At 35.3% G+C, this 17,108-nt stretch overlaps 1 protein-coding gene across 2 annotated transcripts in view; it reads right to left on the bottom strand.

Annotated features, from left to right (window-relative positions):
* The window catches only part of BZW2 (basic leucine zipper and W2 domains 2), a 55,688-nt gene that overhangs the window by 25,337 nt on the left and 13,243 nt on the right, over positions 1 to 17,108 (bottom strand). Inside the window, exons 1-3 of one of the 2 annotated variants that reach the window (XM_019727167.2) lie at positions 13,092 to 13,178; positions 10,305 to 10,369; positions 2,567 to 2,743 (exon numbers count right to left, since the gene is read on the bottom strand). In XM_019727167.2, coding sequence (XP_019582726.1) covers positions 2,567 to 2,743; positions 10,305 to 10,362 — 235 coding nt within the window. In that variant the 5' untranslated portion in view covers positions 10,363 to 10,369; positions 13,092 to 13,178. Of the gene's footprint in view, positions 1 to 2,566; positions 2,744 to 10,304; positions 10,370 to 13,091; positions 13,179 to 17,108 lie in introns of those variants that run through there. The other variant, XM_019727158.2, reaches the window with a different exon arrangement.

The raw sequence follows: 17,108 nt of genomic DNA, 5'->3' as shown, positions 1-17,108 counted from the left end.
GTTTCTACTTGGGGAGGTATTAAAACTCTTCCCTTCTCCACTAACTCGGTTATCTATGCACGGTTGCACAGTATACATTGTGACTCTTTGCCCTTTGTATTTGGTCACCCAGCAGCTGCATTAGCTAGGAAGAGTGTAGATTATTTTCTCATATTTTCCCCCCATGATTCCTATGTGGAATCATGGAATAAATGGACTAGAAGGAAAGAATGCCATTTTTCTACGACTCAGCTTTCCACATTCAATGGCTCTTTCTGTAAGTTTTAATTGGTGGATTAGAAGAACAGAATCACAACAGTAGGTATTTTTGTTTTCTGATTTTACTTCATTTTAGTTAAGGTAGAAAGTTGGAGCACGCCAAGTTAGATTAATGTCTTTCATGTACTCAACAAATATTTATATAGAGTACATACCTGTAACAGCCACTTTATTTTTCATTTGTTTATTTGTTTAAGTATATAACTGCCTTGATTTAACTTGTGGTTTCAGATCTTTGGATGGAAAGGTCTACACATAGCCAACTTTTTCCAGACTCCAGTATTTAGTTTTATAAGTAAATTAGTTTTTAGAAAAGTCAGCTCCTTCAGGAGTCTATTTTCATTCAATTAATTTATGCATAACATTTAATTAGCTTTTTGTAATGAATTCAACCACCTGGAACAAAGTTTTATTAAGATGATAATCTTCTAAAAACTCTGGGCTAATGACTCCTAGCTGATAGAAGTTACATAACTGAAAAGTCTGATTTTGAAACTATAGTCTTTTTTCTTAAGTTTAAAAAATTACATTCTTTTACAAAGCAAAACATTTGTTACACATTAACGTTGCTACAATCAAAAAAATTTTTCCCCTGATATTGGGATTAATTATTAATTGTCATTTCTAAAACTTTTGGTGAGCCTGCAGTTTTTTTTCCAAAGTAGAAGTAAAAGAAAAGTACAGTATTTCTTGTATCTACTCTTCAAAGGTTACAACTGAAATTCCAAGTAACCATAGTTTCAAGAACAATGAGAGAAGGTAAATTTTCATGTGTATGTGAAGAAAATGCTTACGTAGTTGATAAATAAACAAAGTGTTCGTTTAAAAAACAAAAGTGCCTGCCTGGCTTCATTCATTACGTCATAGGTCTGGCCTAGGGAGACACATGGTTTTGCACTGCCTGCGCTCAGTTGTACCAAACATTGTGCTCTACCCTCTTCCTGGATGTATGGATGTAGAGGGAAGGAGTGAAATCTGGGCTGCAGATATAAATTTGATGATTATCATTATACAGATGGTAAATGAAGCCTTGAGATAATCAGTGCAAAGCGTACAGATAATTTAATACATATGTGGAGGGGAGTAAGTATGGAAACCCAGGAGTCACGTAAGAAGTGACATCCAGATGATGGAGGAAGTCTAAATGGTCTCGTTTAAGGGAAGAAAGTAAAACATTTCAAGAATGACAGGAGGGTCAGCCGTGCTGCCAGGAAGGCAGTAGGAACTGAAAAGCGTCCATATGATTGACTAATGGTCACAGGTGACCTTGGCAATGACAAAGAACTAAAATTTGCTGAAGACTATTTCTGCAAGGAACTTACCAGTGCATCAATAAAAGTGTATCATAATTGAGATACAAAAAGTCAATAATCATATCAGAGAATGCTCGATTTTACTATTAACTTAAAACTTTTAAATAAAAATATTTATCATTTACCTGATTGACAAAGAGCCAAATAAAATGACGAAATTTAGAGTACCCAACATTGCTAAAAGGGTAGGTAAACAGGAACGCCTGATTTTTGAAAAAGTGTTAATTAAAATATTTCTTTGGAGGGCTGATTTTCTCTCTCAGGGAGATTTGATAGATATAGTCTATCACACCAGGTCACTTAAATAGTATTTTGAAGCCTTCTTCCCTGATGCCTCTACTCTCTAAGATGGTGTTTTTTATTTTACTTTTTACCTATCTTAAAAAATTTCTAAACTTCTATCTTTAATTCTTTTGGCTATATACACTCACAATTACGAAGATGTTTTTAAAACTTCATTTCTTAGATTTTTTTTTTTAATTATTATTTATGGATGAAATGGCTTTTAACAAAACACTGGTAATTATTTTTAACTTTGTTGACACAGTTACATTTCACTGTACCAAAAAAGGGTGACGTTCAAAAGAAAAGTTGCCATGGCATTTGGGGATTAATTAAATATCCTGGAAGGATCTAGATGACATACACAAAGTTATACTCTACTGCAGAAATCACTCCTCCTATGTTAAATACTCCGGAAATACTGAAGGATTAGGGACACATGGGAAAGTTGGCTTCTAGCTAAAGCAAAGTGGCCAAGTGTGTTGTAATATTAACAAAAATCCTCAATTCTATGCCTCTCTGAATAATCATTTCACAACCACACTAATACCATTCCAAATTGTAAGTCTAGGTAAAAGTTGTAGACACTCCTATTTGTAGTTTTTATCGACTCTCGTAAATGTAAACTTATAAAGATTCTATCTTGTAATGAAATACTTTGATAGAATTAAAAGTACATATACGACAAGAAGATGCTATAATGCACAGCTTACCAAGCATACTGCCAGCCACCAGGATATCAAAGAGTGTGTCTGCATAGCGACGATAATCTAATCTTGAGCCTGTAGAGTCCAGAAACTTGGCTACAGCTTCAAGGTCATCCCCAGCTTCATTAAGCCCCTGGACAAGTGTATCCCTGAAGACTGTGGGTTCAAATTTCTCTTTTTCATCTAAAACAAAAAAATTATAAAATTATTCCTTTATATACAGAATATTCCCAAATACAACCGTCCATTTCCTTTGTTCACTGTTCTATATTTGATAGTGTAATTATTTAAAAGTAAAAGGAAAATTAAGTTTTTCTACTAGAGTTCCATGTTCTGAAACTTCTCGTTTAAACCTTTATTTAAACAAATAATTTATTCCTGTCTCTAATAAAAAAAAATTTGATGATTGGTGATTTGTGTCATTCATAGGATAAGCCAATGTAATCCACCAACCCTAATCATCTGAGAAAAAATAGAGTATAACATTCAAAGCTTACAATTTTGTTTCACCTAAGACAGAGAAAAAAAAAAAATGATCCAGGGAGAATCACCTAAAAATAAAGAAAAATATACAAAAAATAAAATTAAGATCGGGAGGGAGGAAATAAGAAGGGACATCTTTTATATTTTTTATTGAGATATAATTGACATATATATATATCACATATTAGCTTCAGGTGTACAACATAATGAGCCCATATTTGTATATATTGTAAAATAATCACCACATCATGTCTAGTTAACATCCATTACCACACAGTTACAATTTTTTGCTTATGGTGAGAACTTTTAAGATCTACTCTCTCAGTAACTTTCAAATACACAGCTCAGTATTATTGACTATAGTTGCCATGCTGCACATTACATCCTCATGTCTTATTTGTTTTATAACTGGAAGTCTGCCTTTTTATCACCTTCACCCATTTTGCCCATCCCCCAACGCCTGCCTCTGGCACCCACCAAATTGTTCTCTGTATGTACGAGGGATTTTTTTTTTTAAAGATTCTACATATAAGAGCAATCATATTATATTTGCCTTTCTCTGTCTGACTGATCACTTAGCATAATGCCTTCAAAATCCATCCATGATGTCACAAATGGCAGGGTTTCCTTTTTGATGGCCAAGTAATATTCCATTGTATATATGTAACACATCTTTATCCATTTATCTACCGATGGACACTTATGTTGCTTCCATATCTTGGCTATAGTAAATAATGCTGCAATAAACATAGGGATGCATACACCTTTCTGAATTAGTGTTTTTGTTCTCTTTGGATAAATACCCAGAAGTGGAATTGCTGGATCATATGGTAGTTCTACTTTTAATTCTTTGAGGAACCTCCATACGGCTTTCCCTAGTGGCTGCACCAATTTACAATCCCACCAATGGTGTGCAAGGGTTCCATTGCCTCCTCATCCTCACCAACTTGTTATTTCTCGGAGGGACATCTCTTTTTACAAGATAAATTATTCTAGGGTATTTAAATATTTAATATGTATCATGAGCTTCAGAGCAGATGTTCTCAACCCTTCACATCCTTAAAAAGTACTGAGGGTTCTAAAGCGATTATATCTATAAATAGATACTTTATAGAAATTAAAACTGAAAATTAAAAGAAAATATTTATTAAATGAAATAAATTAGTGAGAAGAGAGGTACTGTTTTATATTTTTGCAACTCTCTCTAATGCCTGGCTTCATAGCAGACAGATGGATTCCTTATTTGCTGCATACAATCTGCTGTGATATCACACATCCTCTAGCCTCTGGAAAACTTTACTGTAAACTCATGAAAGAATGTGTGAAAGGGGCAAATAATATCTTAGTATTCTTTTGAAAATAGCTTTGATTCTGTAGATCCCCTGAGAGGACTTGAGAGGATTTAGAAATATAGATATCATGTAGCTTTCTATCCTTAGCAGACTCTAGAGAGACTTCTTGTTGAAGGTCAGTTTGGAGCTAGATCTTGAACCAAGTTAAGGATCATGTACGGTAGAAAAGAAGTGAAGATGACAAACTGGAGGTCAGATGAGGCATTAAAAAACAACTAGATTAAAGAGAAGGGATCTCAGAATAAATTCAAAGCACTTCACCTTTTTTTTTTTTCTCTCTTATGGAGAATGAGTCTGGATGGGTGGAGAGAGGGACAAAGGATGGACCCAAAACTTCAAAAACACTTACTATCATAAATATCTTTCTAGACAAGTGGGTATTGCAACTATAGAAAAGGAGGAGGGAAGAAAGAGAAGACAAGAATGCTATAAACAAAGGAACATTTCATGAATAGCAAAGAGTGCTTCAAAATGAAAAATATAATAGAAACGGTTAAAAACTCAATACAAAAGTTGACCTAGCACATAGGAGCAAAAAGATAAAGAAAAGGGCAGGTCCATCAAATGTCCAATTATAATAATGTCCAAGCACAATAAAAAGAGAGTTAAAAAAAAGGAAAGAAAATTACTTAAAAACTTTAATTCTTGCAGAATCAAAGAGCACAGGGTTCCAAATAAAGGGCTGTCTGGGCACCCAGCACAAGGAGTACAAGTGGAACTACAACAAGGTGCGCTCATTATCACGGAAGCTCAGAAGGTCAGGAATAAAGCCACCATCTGAAGTCTCAGGAGCTAAAGAACGAATCACATATTAAGCATCAAGAAACAAAAGGACACTGACTTGCTCAACAGGAATATCATCAACCAGAACAAATTTCTTCACAATTCTAAGGGAAAACTATTTCCAATCTAGAATTTTAATTAATCAACCTATTAAATCAAGCGTAAGAGCAGAAGGAACATATTTTGAGACATTCAAGGCCTAAAAAATTACGTTTCTTACACACTCTTTTTTAAAAAAAGCTATTGAAGCAGACAGTTCACCAAAACGAGAGAATAACACGATCTCATGATCGTATTAAGTCATGAGATCCCAGAAAGAAAGAGAAAAAATACAAAGAGACAGGCCACTCTTCAGGATAGTGGTGAAAGGAGAGTTCAGCATGTAAGTTGACAGCTATACAGCTGGCCTAGAGAGTAAATCGACTAGGAGAGAGTTTTTCAATATAATATGATATAAGAATTCCTTCAAAATAATACTGTTAGAATTCCTAGTGTTTGTTTTAAGAGATTTATATCACAAAGAAGAAGGTTAGGGCTGACTAGTTTTAAGGCACAGAAAGTAAAACTATATATCTATATATACATATATATATGTATGTATATGTGTATATATATATATATATACACACATACACACATATGTATATATGTATATACATATATACACATATATGTATATACATATATATATACACATATATGTATATGTATATATACACACATATATATTAAACTTATTAAATCCAAAGATAAACTGATGCTCAGAAATAGAAACGTAATCAAGTAACAGTTCAGCTATGAATAGCATGTACAAAGTCACAATAATGTGAACCCTAGGCAATGGTCTAGCTCAAGCTGCGACGTAATGAAAGGATAGACAGAGGGGAGGTTTGCAGGTGAGTGGGGGCCATGAAAGAGCCGAATACTCATCTTTCATAGTAAGAAGTGCACATACAATACCTCTAACAGAAAATCAAGAAATAGCCATATAAGAATGTTATTTGGCTACATGAATGTAAATGTTAAAAGAAGCAGTTAAAGAGTAGAAAGAGTTCCTCTGGAGAGCGGACTTGTTGTAACATGTCTTATAGAACTGTTTGACTATTTAAACCATGTGCATGCATAACTTTGATACAATTAAACACTACATTTAAAAACCAGACAACACCTTTCTGTTTTGTACAGACTGACTAACTTACAGTGGTTTCATAGAAGGGATGTGTTGTAGGGGGTTAATACCACAGCATCAGAACCAGAGGAGAATGACATTCCCAGTACCAGTCAGAGTCACGCAGCATAAGATACCATAAAGATAGATGTAAATGAACTTGAACACTATTGGTCATGAACAAGAGAGAAAAGTCCTTGTGATGCTATAAGCAAAACATTATGCAGCCCAGAACATGCAAATGTCGACAGCAGAAAAAATATAATTAGGGTCTTGTTGTGTAAAGGGGGAAGAAGCGGAGCTGGAGGAGCAGGTGGGAACGGCTCTGAGCAGGAAGAACTCACTGGCAAGGAAAGGAAACAGCATCAGGGTCTAGCGAAAGGGTAGTTCTCCTTCCCCAGTGGAGAAAAAGTTCCCTTTTCCTGTTAATAGAAGAGCAGGAGAAGTAAAGACCACAGCTACTTATTAAGTCTTGTCACCAGCTTCCAAAATCAATTGAGGTCATCCCCACAATGGCACCTCAACATGCTTGGATGTTGACTCCAGTGATAGAATAGACTTTGGTGATTTGAAAATTATAAATTCAAGGCACTAGAAAATATAAGTTGGTAAATAAGGTATTATAAAACCCAGACTATGCTACGAATTCATGCAGCAGACTTTGTTTTTGAATCTAAGAGACACTGAAAAAGTTTTGTTTGTAAAAAGGCCTTCGTCCTCAGCTATACTTTCCAAAAGGTTGGCCAAGGCAGAGGAAAAGCAAAAGGAGGAAGACAGCACACCATGGCCAGATAGAGCTTAACAGTGAGCAATAATGCATTAGGTCAAAATGATCACTTATAGTTTGGGAATCTTAAACTTAATGAAAACATGACATTGCTTCCGAGTTTCTACTTGGCAGGTCAACCCTCCCTTGAAGTGGGAAGTATATTATTAGGGTCTCGTATTTCCACTGTGTTGGTGAATCACAAGGGTGGCAATGAAGAGTTATTTTTAATAGCCCTTACACTGACACAGAGAAATGGGGCTACTTTTCTGACCCTCAAATATGCCTGTAAGTTATTTAAATGCATTGCTTTCTGTGGGAACTATGGTAACTGGTTAAAACAGCACTTTCCCAAGCTGTTAATTAAGTGATAAATAACATAACCTACATTCCTTTCTAAAGGTCACTGAGGTATAGTAAGTGAAAAAGAACTATCATGGGTTTTCTAACTACACACACATATCTATTATATTTACATATACATATATTTAAACATCTAAAACTTTACTTGATTAGTTGCTAATACAACTGACTGTAAATCTAAGAGTGATTTAAAACTGTTAGCACAGACCTAAAGTCTCAGGGACAAATCTAGGTACGTGGTTACTCTGAATGCCTCAGTTTAGTCTTTTCTTTTCTCTTATTTTCACTAATTTTAATCTAATTTCCCTACAAAATTTACAGGGAGGTCAGTTCAGTTATTGAATATTTCATTTAGTTAAGTATAACAATGGCTCAGGGGACAGATTTTCATCCTTTTAGATTCCCACAAGCCACACTAGAAAACATAATTTCTTTGGAGAATATATAAATAAGATGTGGATATTTCATAAAGGTAAAGACAGTCGGAATGGAGTTCTGTATGATGTGTCCTACCATAATGCTGAATTTTGATGTCAAGCAATAAGAAATACATTTCGTACCAACTTGCACATGCAAAAGCATGAGCTTTGCTAGGAAATAGTTTCAAACTGAAGACAGATCTTCAGAAGACAGCCTATCCGGATGACCTTAAAATAGCCTCAGCCTCACATTTTTTTCCTCAGCTTTTCAAAACTGCCAAACATTTATCTGAAGTCAGCCCCATCATAACAGCAAAAGAAAAGCTCAAGCATAATAAATCATCAGGAGGCCTTCCACGATTACGAAGAGTAGAAAATGAGGTTGACTCCTTTTTTTTTCATTTTTTTCCCAGTCAGCAGTCTGGCACAAAATGGTTCAAGTGCGGCTTCAAGCTCCTCCAGACCTGGGTTATGTAAATCCAGATCAACTGACAAATGATATAGAGCAGGTTTTTGGGTAGCTGTCTCTCTGAGTGCTCCAGGAGCAATAAAGCACAGGCATAATCTTGCCCACCCAATGAATCAGAGGCAAAACAGCTCAGAATTATTAGAGAAGACCTTTCCGGATCAAAACTAAAGACTGACTCTAAGGCCAGTTTACTCGTCGAATCATGTCTGCTGTTGTGCAACACATCCTTGGGCCCGCTCTTGGCGCTGGAGCTCGGTTACGGTGAATCAGCGTCACACTAATAAAGATGCTTGAGGTGGAGACCCAGGTCTGAGATTAACACATGCCTTTAGCGGGCAGGTGACGGCAAACCTTTCCACACCTCACAGTTGGGCATTATTATTAAATATTCTCAGATTACGAGGCCCAACAACAGCTAAACTGTAATTAGGTTTCTGAACTAGATTGTTCCTTACCGATTAAGTCCTTTTGAAATCAACTATGATGATTTTTTTTTTTTTTAACAATCATTTTTTTCCCCCGCAAGACTGCTTCAAACACTAAGACAATGAATGCACGTTGGTTGTCACACCTTGTCTTGGTACCAGTTTTCAGATTTCAACGGGGGAAATGTATTGCAGACACAGTTTATAAGAAGACTGAGTAGAGGGCAGTGGCTCAGATTATCTTATACTTAAGACAACTTACATGGATGAACACGAGGGTTAAAAAAAATAGAAAGGAGAGTACAAAATAGAAATACTGCACACAATAACCATTTTGCTACTTTTAAATTTTTAAATTTTCATTTTTTAGTAGGAACATGAAGCTTTCCAGCAGGCAGCATTTAGAGTCAAATTCAACCTTGCTGCTATCTAGTGACTCCTGCAAACTCTTCTAATCCAAATGATCAACTATACTGAGGCTTCTTTTCTTCCTATATGTCTAGACTTGCTACTTGCCCACACACAGCACTGCAAGGAGACATCAGCTGCAAGTGTTGCCTCAACACCTCAATTGAAAATGCCAAAGCCATATAATATGGGTTATCAATTCAACAATTTAGCACTTGATGACCATTACATGGCATTTTGCTTCATAATTAGCAATGAGGCCTTCAGAAAGATAATCAACCATCATTTATCTTTATACATGACACTTCCTTAAATATTTTTCAGTCATTTTGCTCAGTGTGAGTCAACATAATAATTTCATATCATGTTTCCCATTTTAAAACGTTTCTCTATCAAGTCTTGGCTCAACTACTCTTAAATCCAAGGGGATCTCTATATAATTATGCAAAATTGATTAAATATAAACATTTTGAAAATGTTTTTTACAAAGAAAGGTTGGTAAGATGAACATAACATAAAAAAGAAGTCATTCACATAAATAGAAATTTTACTGGTGATCCTCAAACTGGGTCTATGAGATCACTACACTTTCCATAATAAAGACACTAAGGATATCTTAAGTTTTAAAGCTATTAGGGCAGTAAATTTAATTTCCTAAAATCTGAAAAGGTATAAACCCTGTCCCTAATTTACTTTTCTCTTAGTTTTACCATCCTTGTTCTCAACACTCCTTAAAAACAACAAAGAAAGCAAACACTGAATACAAATGCTGATGTCAAAAACTGGGAGGTTTATCAACTGCACTCATAGCCTCACATGAGAGGAAGGCAACCTGAACAGACGATTATCCTCATTTTGTAGATAAAGACACAAAGCTGAGGCAAGTTAAAAGACTTGTCCAAAATCAAACACCTAAGTAACTGGTAGTTTGGAGGGTTGATCGCAGAATTTCTGATTCTACATCCAGAGTCAATTGAGTAGAATGAGTGAGATTAGGTGGAAACAAGGATAATTCTAATTCTCCCCAAATTGTATATTTTGATTACAACTTTAAGCAAACACACACACACACACACACACACACACACAAACATGCAACGCAACCTACCCCTTTTCCGAGTTTTGAACCGCTGGCCTGTTAGCACTGGCTTCTGATGCTTATTCATAAAATTTCTGAAAACAAAGAAAATAAAAATTATGCATTTCAAATAAGCAGTTCATATAAAAACATATGGCTAATAAGCATATGTTCAACCTCACCCATACTGAATATACTTTTAAAAATGAGATATAATTTTAACAATTTATAAAAAAGCAAAGTTTTTATAAAGTTTAATGATATCTAGCATTGACAAAAGACATAGGGAAAACAAAACCACAGACATAAACTTTGGATAAACTCCATGCAATACTTTTGATAAGTATTTGGCAAATACCTATAAATATTCACATGTGCATAACCTATGGTCCAGCAATTGCTTTACTAGGAATTTAATCTACAGTTATAACCACACAAGTATGCACATATACCTGTGTGTGTGTGTATGTGTGTGTGTGCGTGTGTGTACACATAAGGATTTAGTTGTAGCATAGTTGGATGCATAAAAGAAAAAAAGGAAAGTTAACTACCCATAAACATGAGTCTGGTGAAATAAGTTATAATAAGCCACCAAATGCGACATGATGAAGCTTCACAAAAGACTGAATTAGATCTCAGTGTTCTACGTATTTGCCCTGCCTTCCTGTCTGATGATGTTTTCTGCATCCACCTAACTTCCCATGACTCACTGTGCTCCAGCTACACAGCTATTCCTTCCCAATGTGCCAGAGAAGATCAACTCTCTTCTGGGAAGGATTTCTCCATCCACTCACCTGGCTTACTTTCTGCACCCACTCAAATGCCTCCTTTTTAAAGAGGCCTTCCCTGACCATCCCAAATAATGTGGCCCTTTGTTTCTGTTCTCTGTCTCTCCCTCTCTCCTTACCTAGCTTTATTTCTCTTCAGAGAGCTTAGCAGTCCCTGCCATTTTATTATTCTATTTGCTTATGGTCTATTTCCCCATGAGAGTGTAAACGACATGTGCGTGGGGACTTTATAGGTTTTACTCAATACTCTGTCTTTAGCACCTAAAACAATACCGAGTAAAGAGTAAGCATTTAATAAATAACTGTCAAGTAAGCTGTGCCACTGATATGGAAAGATGATCGAGGCATGTCCTTAATGGAAAAAAGCAAGTTGAGTAAGAGTATAAAACAATATTTTGGTTAAAAAGGGGTATATATAACATCTGCTTTTCCATGCAAGCAAAATTTCAGAAAGATGCCTGTTTACCTCTGAGAGTAGCAATTTGGGTATTTTATATTCTCCTATTGGATTTTATGTACAATTAAAAATATAATAAATTATCTTTGATAAAAGTGAAAAACCTGCTCTGTAAGACATTTTACAAACTGAGAATAAGTTTGCTGGCATAAATATTACAATCTAAAAATATGTCAAGAATGCCTAAATTATGACCAAACAATTAAGATAATGTCAAACAAATTATTTAACCTTTCAAATTTTTAAAAAATGACTTGAAAATATCTAGATTTTCTCCAGTACATACACCTTAAACAAACAAGAAAATTTGCAGTATTCAAGTAAATTACTTATTATGTCTCAAAGTTTAAAAAACAAATCCTTAAGAACACAGAAAATTATTCAATATATTACCAAAACTTTCTTCCCATCTCACGAGAGAAACTTCTATCTTCATATAGAAAGCAATTTGTTTATCATTGAAAACTTTAATCATAATTGTAAAATGAAACTAATTAAAAATAGTGACAAAGCCCAAAAGTAATTTCTTGTATGATTTAAGTAGAGAGAATTTTTACCAGTCTTATAAAGTGAACTTAATACATCAATGCTTTGAGATATAAAGGTGACTAAACTAGATTCAACGCCCTCAAAAAACACAGACTATGGAGATACAATCCCAACATTTACAATACAGTGAGATAGGTGAAACAATGCCGTACAGCCCTAAAACAGGGGTAAAGGACTGATTGTTGTAAGTATACTCGTATGGGGTGGCAGCTACCTATTGAAATAGTTATAAGTGCAATAAATTTGATCAATGAAATCTCATTTTGTTTGATAGATGTTGGAAACAGAGCCTCTAATGCATTATTTATATTCACTGCAAAACTCTCATTCAGAAATTTCCCTGTTGGCATTTTCAACAGATTTACTCAGCTAACATTTCACCGGGGAACAAGTAATGACTATATATACACGAGTGTGTGTATGTGTATATTGTTGCTACACCTTCCCAAACACAATGAATATTACATAAAATATTTTGCTGTGTTAGTAAGGAAAAACACCTATCAAAGAGTTTGGGTCTCATACTGAGATACAATACATAAAAATAGAAGAAACAGAACCCAAGCAGCCTGAAACTTCTCTAGTAGGAGCACATGCAATGAAGGAGTTACTCTTTGCCAAAGATGACTTTATTTTCAAATAAAAAATATTTTAAAAGTGTGAGCCCCTCTCTAAAAGTTTTATTTTAGAATCCAGAATATAAACACATAGGATTCCCCCAATCAACTCTACCTTTGTACTCGGTTTCCATTTTTTCTGCTAATGGAGAATTACCACTAAACACAGTTCACCTATGAGAGAATTATTAATAACTCTGTTTTAAAAATCATTAGCTGCATTTATGCTTTCTTCAGTTCTAAACACAAAAGTTTGGTTCTTCATTGCCTAGTTAGTTATGTGTGCTTATTTTTCACACCCCCAATATATTCTTTGTGGAAAATAACACAATGACATGTAAACATAAACAGTATGCAAAGATTTTGATGTACACAACACCAAAAATGAAAACAAACAGAGACTCACCTACTGGTATTGAAAGACTAAATGAAGATATTCTGTCGACCAAAAGTCTCTATCCTTTAAGCTGTTACTATTTGGAGCACAGGCTTGCCTCCCTCTAAATTTAGCTCTCCCTGCTACATTATTATCTGCTCCAGTGAGGGTCAGCCTTTATAAGGCACTCACCAAAGCCCTGGCAAAAGGAGCAAGGGCACTTTGAATAAGAAACTGTGCTAGCTTAAATCTGGGAACGTCACAAAGGAAGAGTAGCAAAGACAAAACAGTTCTATTGGGCCAATGTCAAAAGCTTACTTCTATTAGATTGCATTACAATTTACAACCTGAAGATAACTAATTTAAAAAAAAAAAAAAAAAAATATATATATATATATATATTTTTTTTTTTTTTTTTTAATCAGAGTTTAACAGAATCCTGAAAGACAAATTCATCTGGGGTACAATCTATATACATCATGATCTGGCTTCCATTAAAAAAGAACAACAACAAAAAAACCCCTATAAGCCAAGCATAATAAAGACTAAATCAGCTCATGTGCAACCAACATGGAAAAGCTCCATGGTTTAAAACATTTTTAAAAATTGCATGCAAAATGCTGAAACAAAATGGATTCAAGTATTTCACATGTTATCTAAGCGACTCAATTCCTTGGTATTCCACAAGATAAAAGACCATAAAAATACAAGAATGAGCCAATCAATCAAAAATTAGAAACTGGGTACTCTTTTTCCCTCTTAATTTGCTAACTATCCTTGTGTCCTTTGCAGATTCCATCACGCACACCTCCAGTCAGACAGACTCTGGGCCCAAGGGTGATAGTGGGTCAGCAGCAGCCCAGATGTGTCTCATGTACTAACTGTGTACTAACTCTGCCAGTTGCCCAGCCCACCAGCACCATTTGCATGTTGTCTTGCTTGGTATTCTTGAACTCTTCTCTTTTTGGAAAGAATCTGATCTACCAGAGAAGGATTTACCTTCTAGTTGTCCCTACAAGGGGATGACTGTTCTCAGCTAGTAACCCAGACTTTTGGCCTGTTACTTTGTTTTTCTGGTCTGGCTCATCTTTGATCTATGGTAATCTGCCTTATATAACCTGTTGCAGGAGAAATATGTGTTATACATATAATAGGTATGCCATTCAAACAACCTCAACTTCATAAATATGCATACTCTAAAGTGAGGTCACCATCTCATTCTATAAAGAGAGAGAAAATATTTTAGGCTCTATGAGCCACGTGGCCTGTTCCACCTACTCAATTCTGCTCTTACAGTCTGAAAGCAGCCACTGATAACAGGGAAACAAGCGGTCATGGCTGTATTCTAATAAAACTTCACTTATAAAAACACGTGTTGGATGAAACTGGCCCCCAGGTTGTAGTTTGCCAACCCCCATGCTAGAGCAGTGCATCCAACAGAACCGTCTGTGATGGTGGAAATGTTCTATATCTGCACTAACATGGTAGCTGCCAGACACATGTGGCTACTGAGCCCTTGAAATGTTACTGGTGTGACTGAGGAAATAAACGTTTAATTTTCATTAATTAAAATTAAAAGTGAAATAGCCAGTGTGTCTAGAGGCTATTACACTGGGCAACCCAGTTCCAAAGCATTCCTTATGGCCCGACACACTTAAATTTGATGAAAAGGTAAAAATACATCCCAAATAGGATTTCATTAATATTTTTTCAAATCAAGTCGCTCTGAGGAGCATTTTGCCCAAATGTCAAAACCACGTGGCTATAGTAGAAAGGGAAAGGAAAAGACCAAACGTCAAAATTGAAACTCTCTGCGTGGAGTCAGTTTCGCTCAAGATAATGGGGGGGGTGGGGAAAAAAACTTTTGATTCTAAGATAATAAAAAATTATGGGGCAGCAATACCATCCCATAAGGATAAAGTGTTTCATAAAGATAGAGCAATGCTAGCACATAAAACTCGTAACATAATTCAGCCACTTTGCTGCAACATTCTCAACAAGTACTTTGTGTTTAGTTGTTAAGTTTCAAGAATTATGTTTTATTTTATATTCCAAATGAGTGAAATAATTGACCATAAAATAACAAATGAAAAAATGCCCAAATAAACCATTCTCCTTTCCATTAAAGCTAAAACTGCACGAAGAAACATCATAAAATCCTTTACAGAATGTTATCATATCCAGGAATCATTTGGGTTGATAACACTGTAGCATCATCCTCTCAAAAGAAGCAAATATAATTAAATTGCTCTCTAAAAGATTAAATTATTAACACTATATAGCAATAAGCTAAATGTATGCCTAGAATAATACTATACAATTTGTTTCCCAGATCAACATTAGCTTGTTTAATAGCCTTACCATGATTTTGTAACAACCTCTCTATAATCAAAATCACTCAGCCTCTACAAAAAGCTTCATTATATCTCCTGGTAAATTCTATGTAAGTTTTAGTATTTACAATAAGTGGAAGAAAAACATTAAAATTTTAAAATGAGATAGCCTATAGAAGAAAAATGTTTCTAAATAAAATCAATATTCCTTTCTTTAATACAAAGATTACTGTTATATTCATATTCCCTTCATTCTTATCTCTACAGATATAAAAGAACAAAAATCTTTCTTAACAAGCATGAAACGTAATGACAGTTCTTGCCTCAAAAATCTACAGCTATATTTTTCAGTGAGAGGCATTAATAGTGGAAACATAAATTGTGCTAAGCAACTACCTTATAAGGAAAAAAATGATCAAAGCTCGAAGGAATTGTGTTGTGAAAAAAACAGTACCAAGAATTAACTAGTTCCTCTAAATCTTCCCTAAGATATAAAGGCATCATGATAAAATTTTCATGATAACATTTCCAAACCTCTATCACCTTAAATTCATTAGCATACCTCTTATTCCTAAATGCTGATATTCTGCTTCCCTTTTAATAAAAATACAAATATTCCAAATATTACATTTTAAGTATTAGTGTACAACCTCTTAATAGAAATCGAAGTCCCCTCGGGCTTGCACATTTCCTCTCCATACCCTTTCATTTGCCCCAGATGGAAGCTTTCCAGATCCTTCCCTCCCACTGATGCACCAGGCTCATTCACCTTTCCAGATGGTTTAATCTTGCTCAGGTCCATCTCCATCTCCCAACACTTTGAAAGACACACACACACACATACACTCCACACATTGTAGCATACTTTGGAGAAAACCCATCCCTCAAATACAATGTTTCAGGGCATTTTAATAGCAAAATGCCCTAAAACCTCTCTCTTCTAGGTAAGACCCTTAGAACTTCTGTCTACAGACAACAGGATTTTGATAATGATTACACACGTGTATTTCACATTGTAAATTCTGAGAATTTAGAGGAAATGGTGGCATAAAACAAGGAAATGTCCTGCGGTCCTTTAAGTATACTTATTAATCTACCAAGTATTCTGGGGGGTGCTTGTTGTGTGTTAGGCTTTGTGCTAGAGCAGTGGTCTCACTTCAGGGCTATTTTGTTTCCCAGGTGACATTGGCAGTGTCTGGAGCTGTTTTTGATTGTTATGCCATGGAGAAGGGGGTTGTTACTGGAATCTAATAGGTAGAGGTCAGGGATGCTGCTGAACAGTCTACAATGGACAGTCCCCTCCCCACAACAAAGGTTATTGGGTCCAAAATTTCAATAGTGACAAGGTTGGAAAACCCTGAACTAAAGAGGAAACAATGGTGAACAAAACCAGACAGTCCTTGCTCTCTAGAGTTAAAAATTATGTGCACAGTTCTAAACACCGTGGAGCAGCAAGCAGGCAGACATTTCCTTGAGTGACTTGCTTATGTTTGCCAAACACTGAAGTCAAGTTTAGAGAACACAGATTTATCACTGAGTAGCTTGTCATAGCTAAAATCAAAAGTATAATTAGTATACAAAACAAAAGCTTCCCACAGTCTTTGATACTAATTGATGTACTTCCACGTTGATAATTTTCCTGATATCCAAAGGGAGGGCGGAAAATAGGCAACGATCTGGGATTTGAAGAGGAAGAAAAAGAGGAAACTGAGCA

This window comes from Rhinolophus sinicus, linkage group LG09 (genome assembly GCF_036562045.2).
Source record: "Rhinolophus sinicus isolate RSC01 linkage group LG09, ASM3656204v1, whole genome shotgun sequence".
NCBI lineage: Eukaryota > Metazoa > Chordata > Mammalia > Chiroptera > Rhinolophidae > Rhinolophus > Rhinolophus sinicus.
Note: the sequence above shows the minus strand (reverse complement) of the source record. Positions and strands in the feature narration are given on the sequence as shown.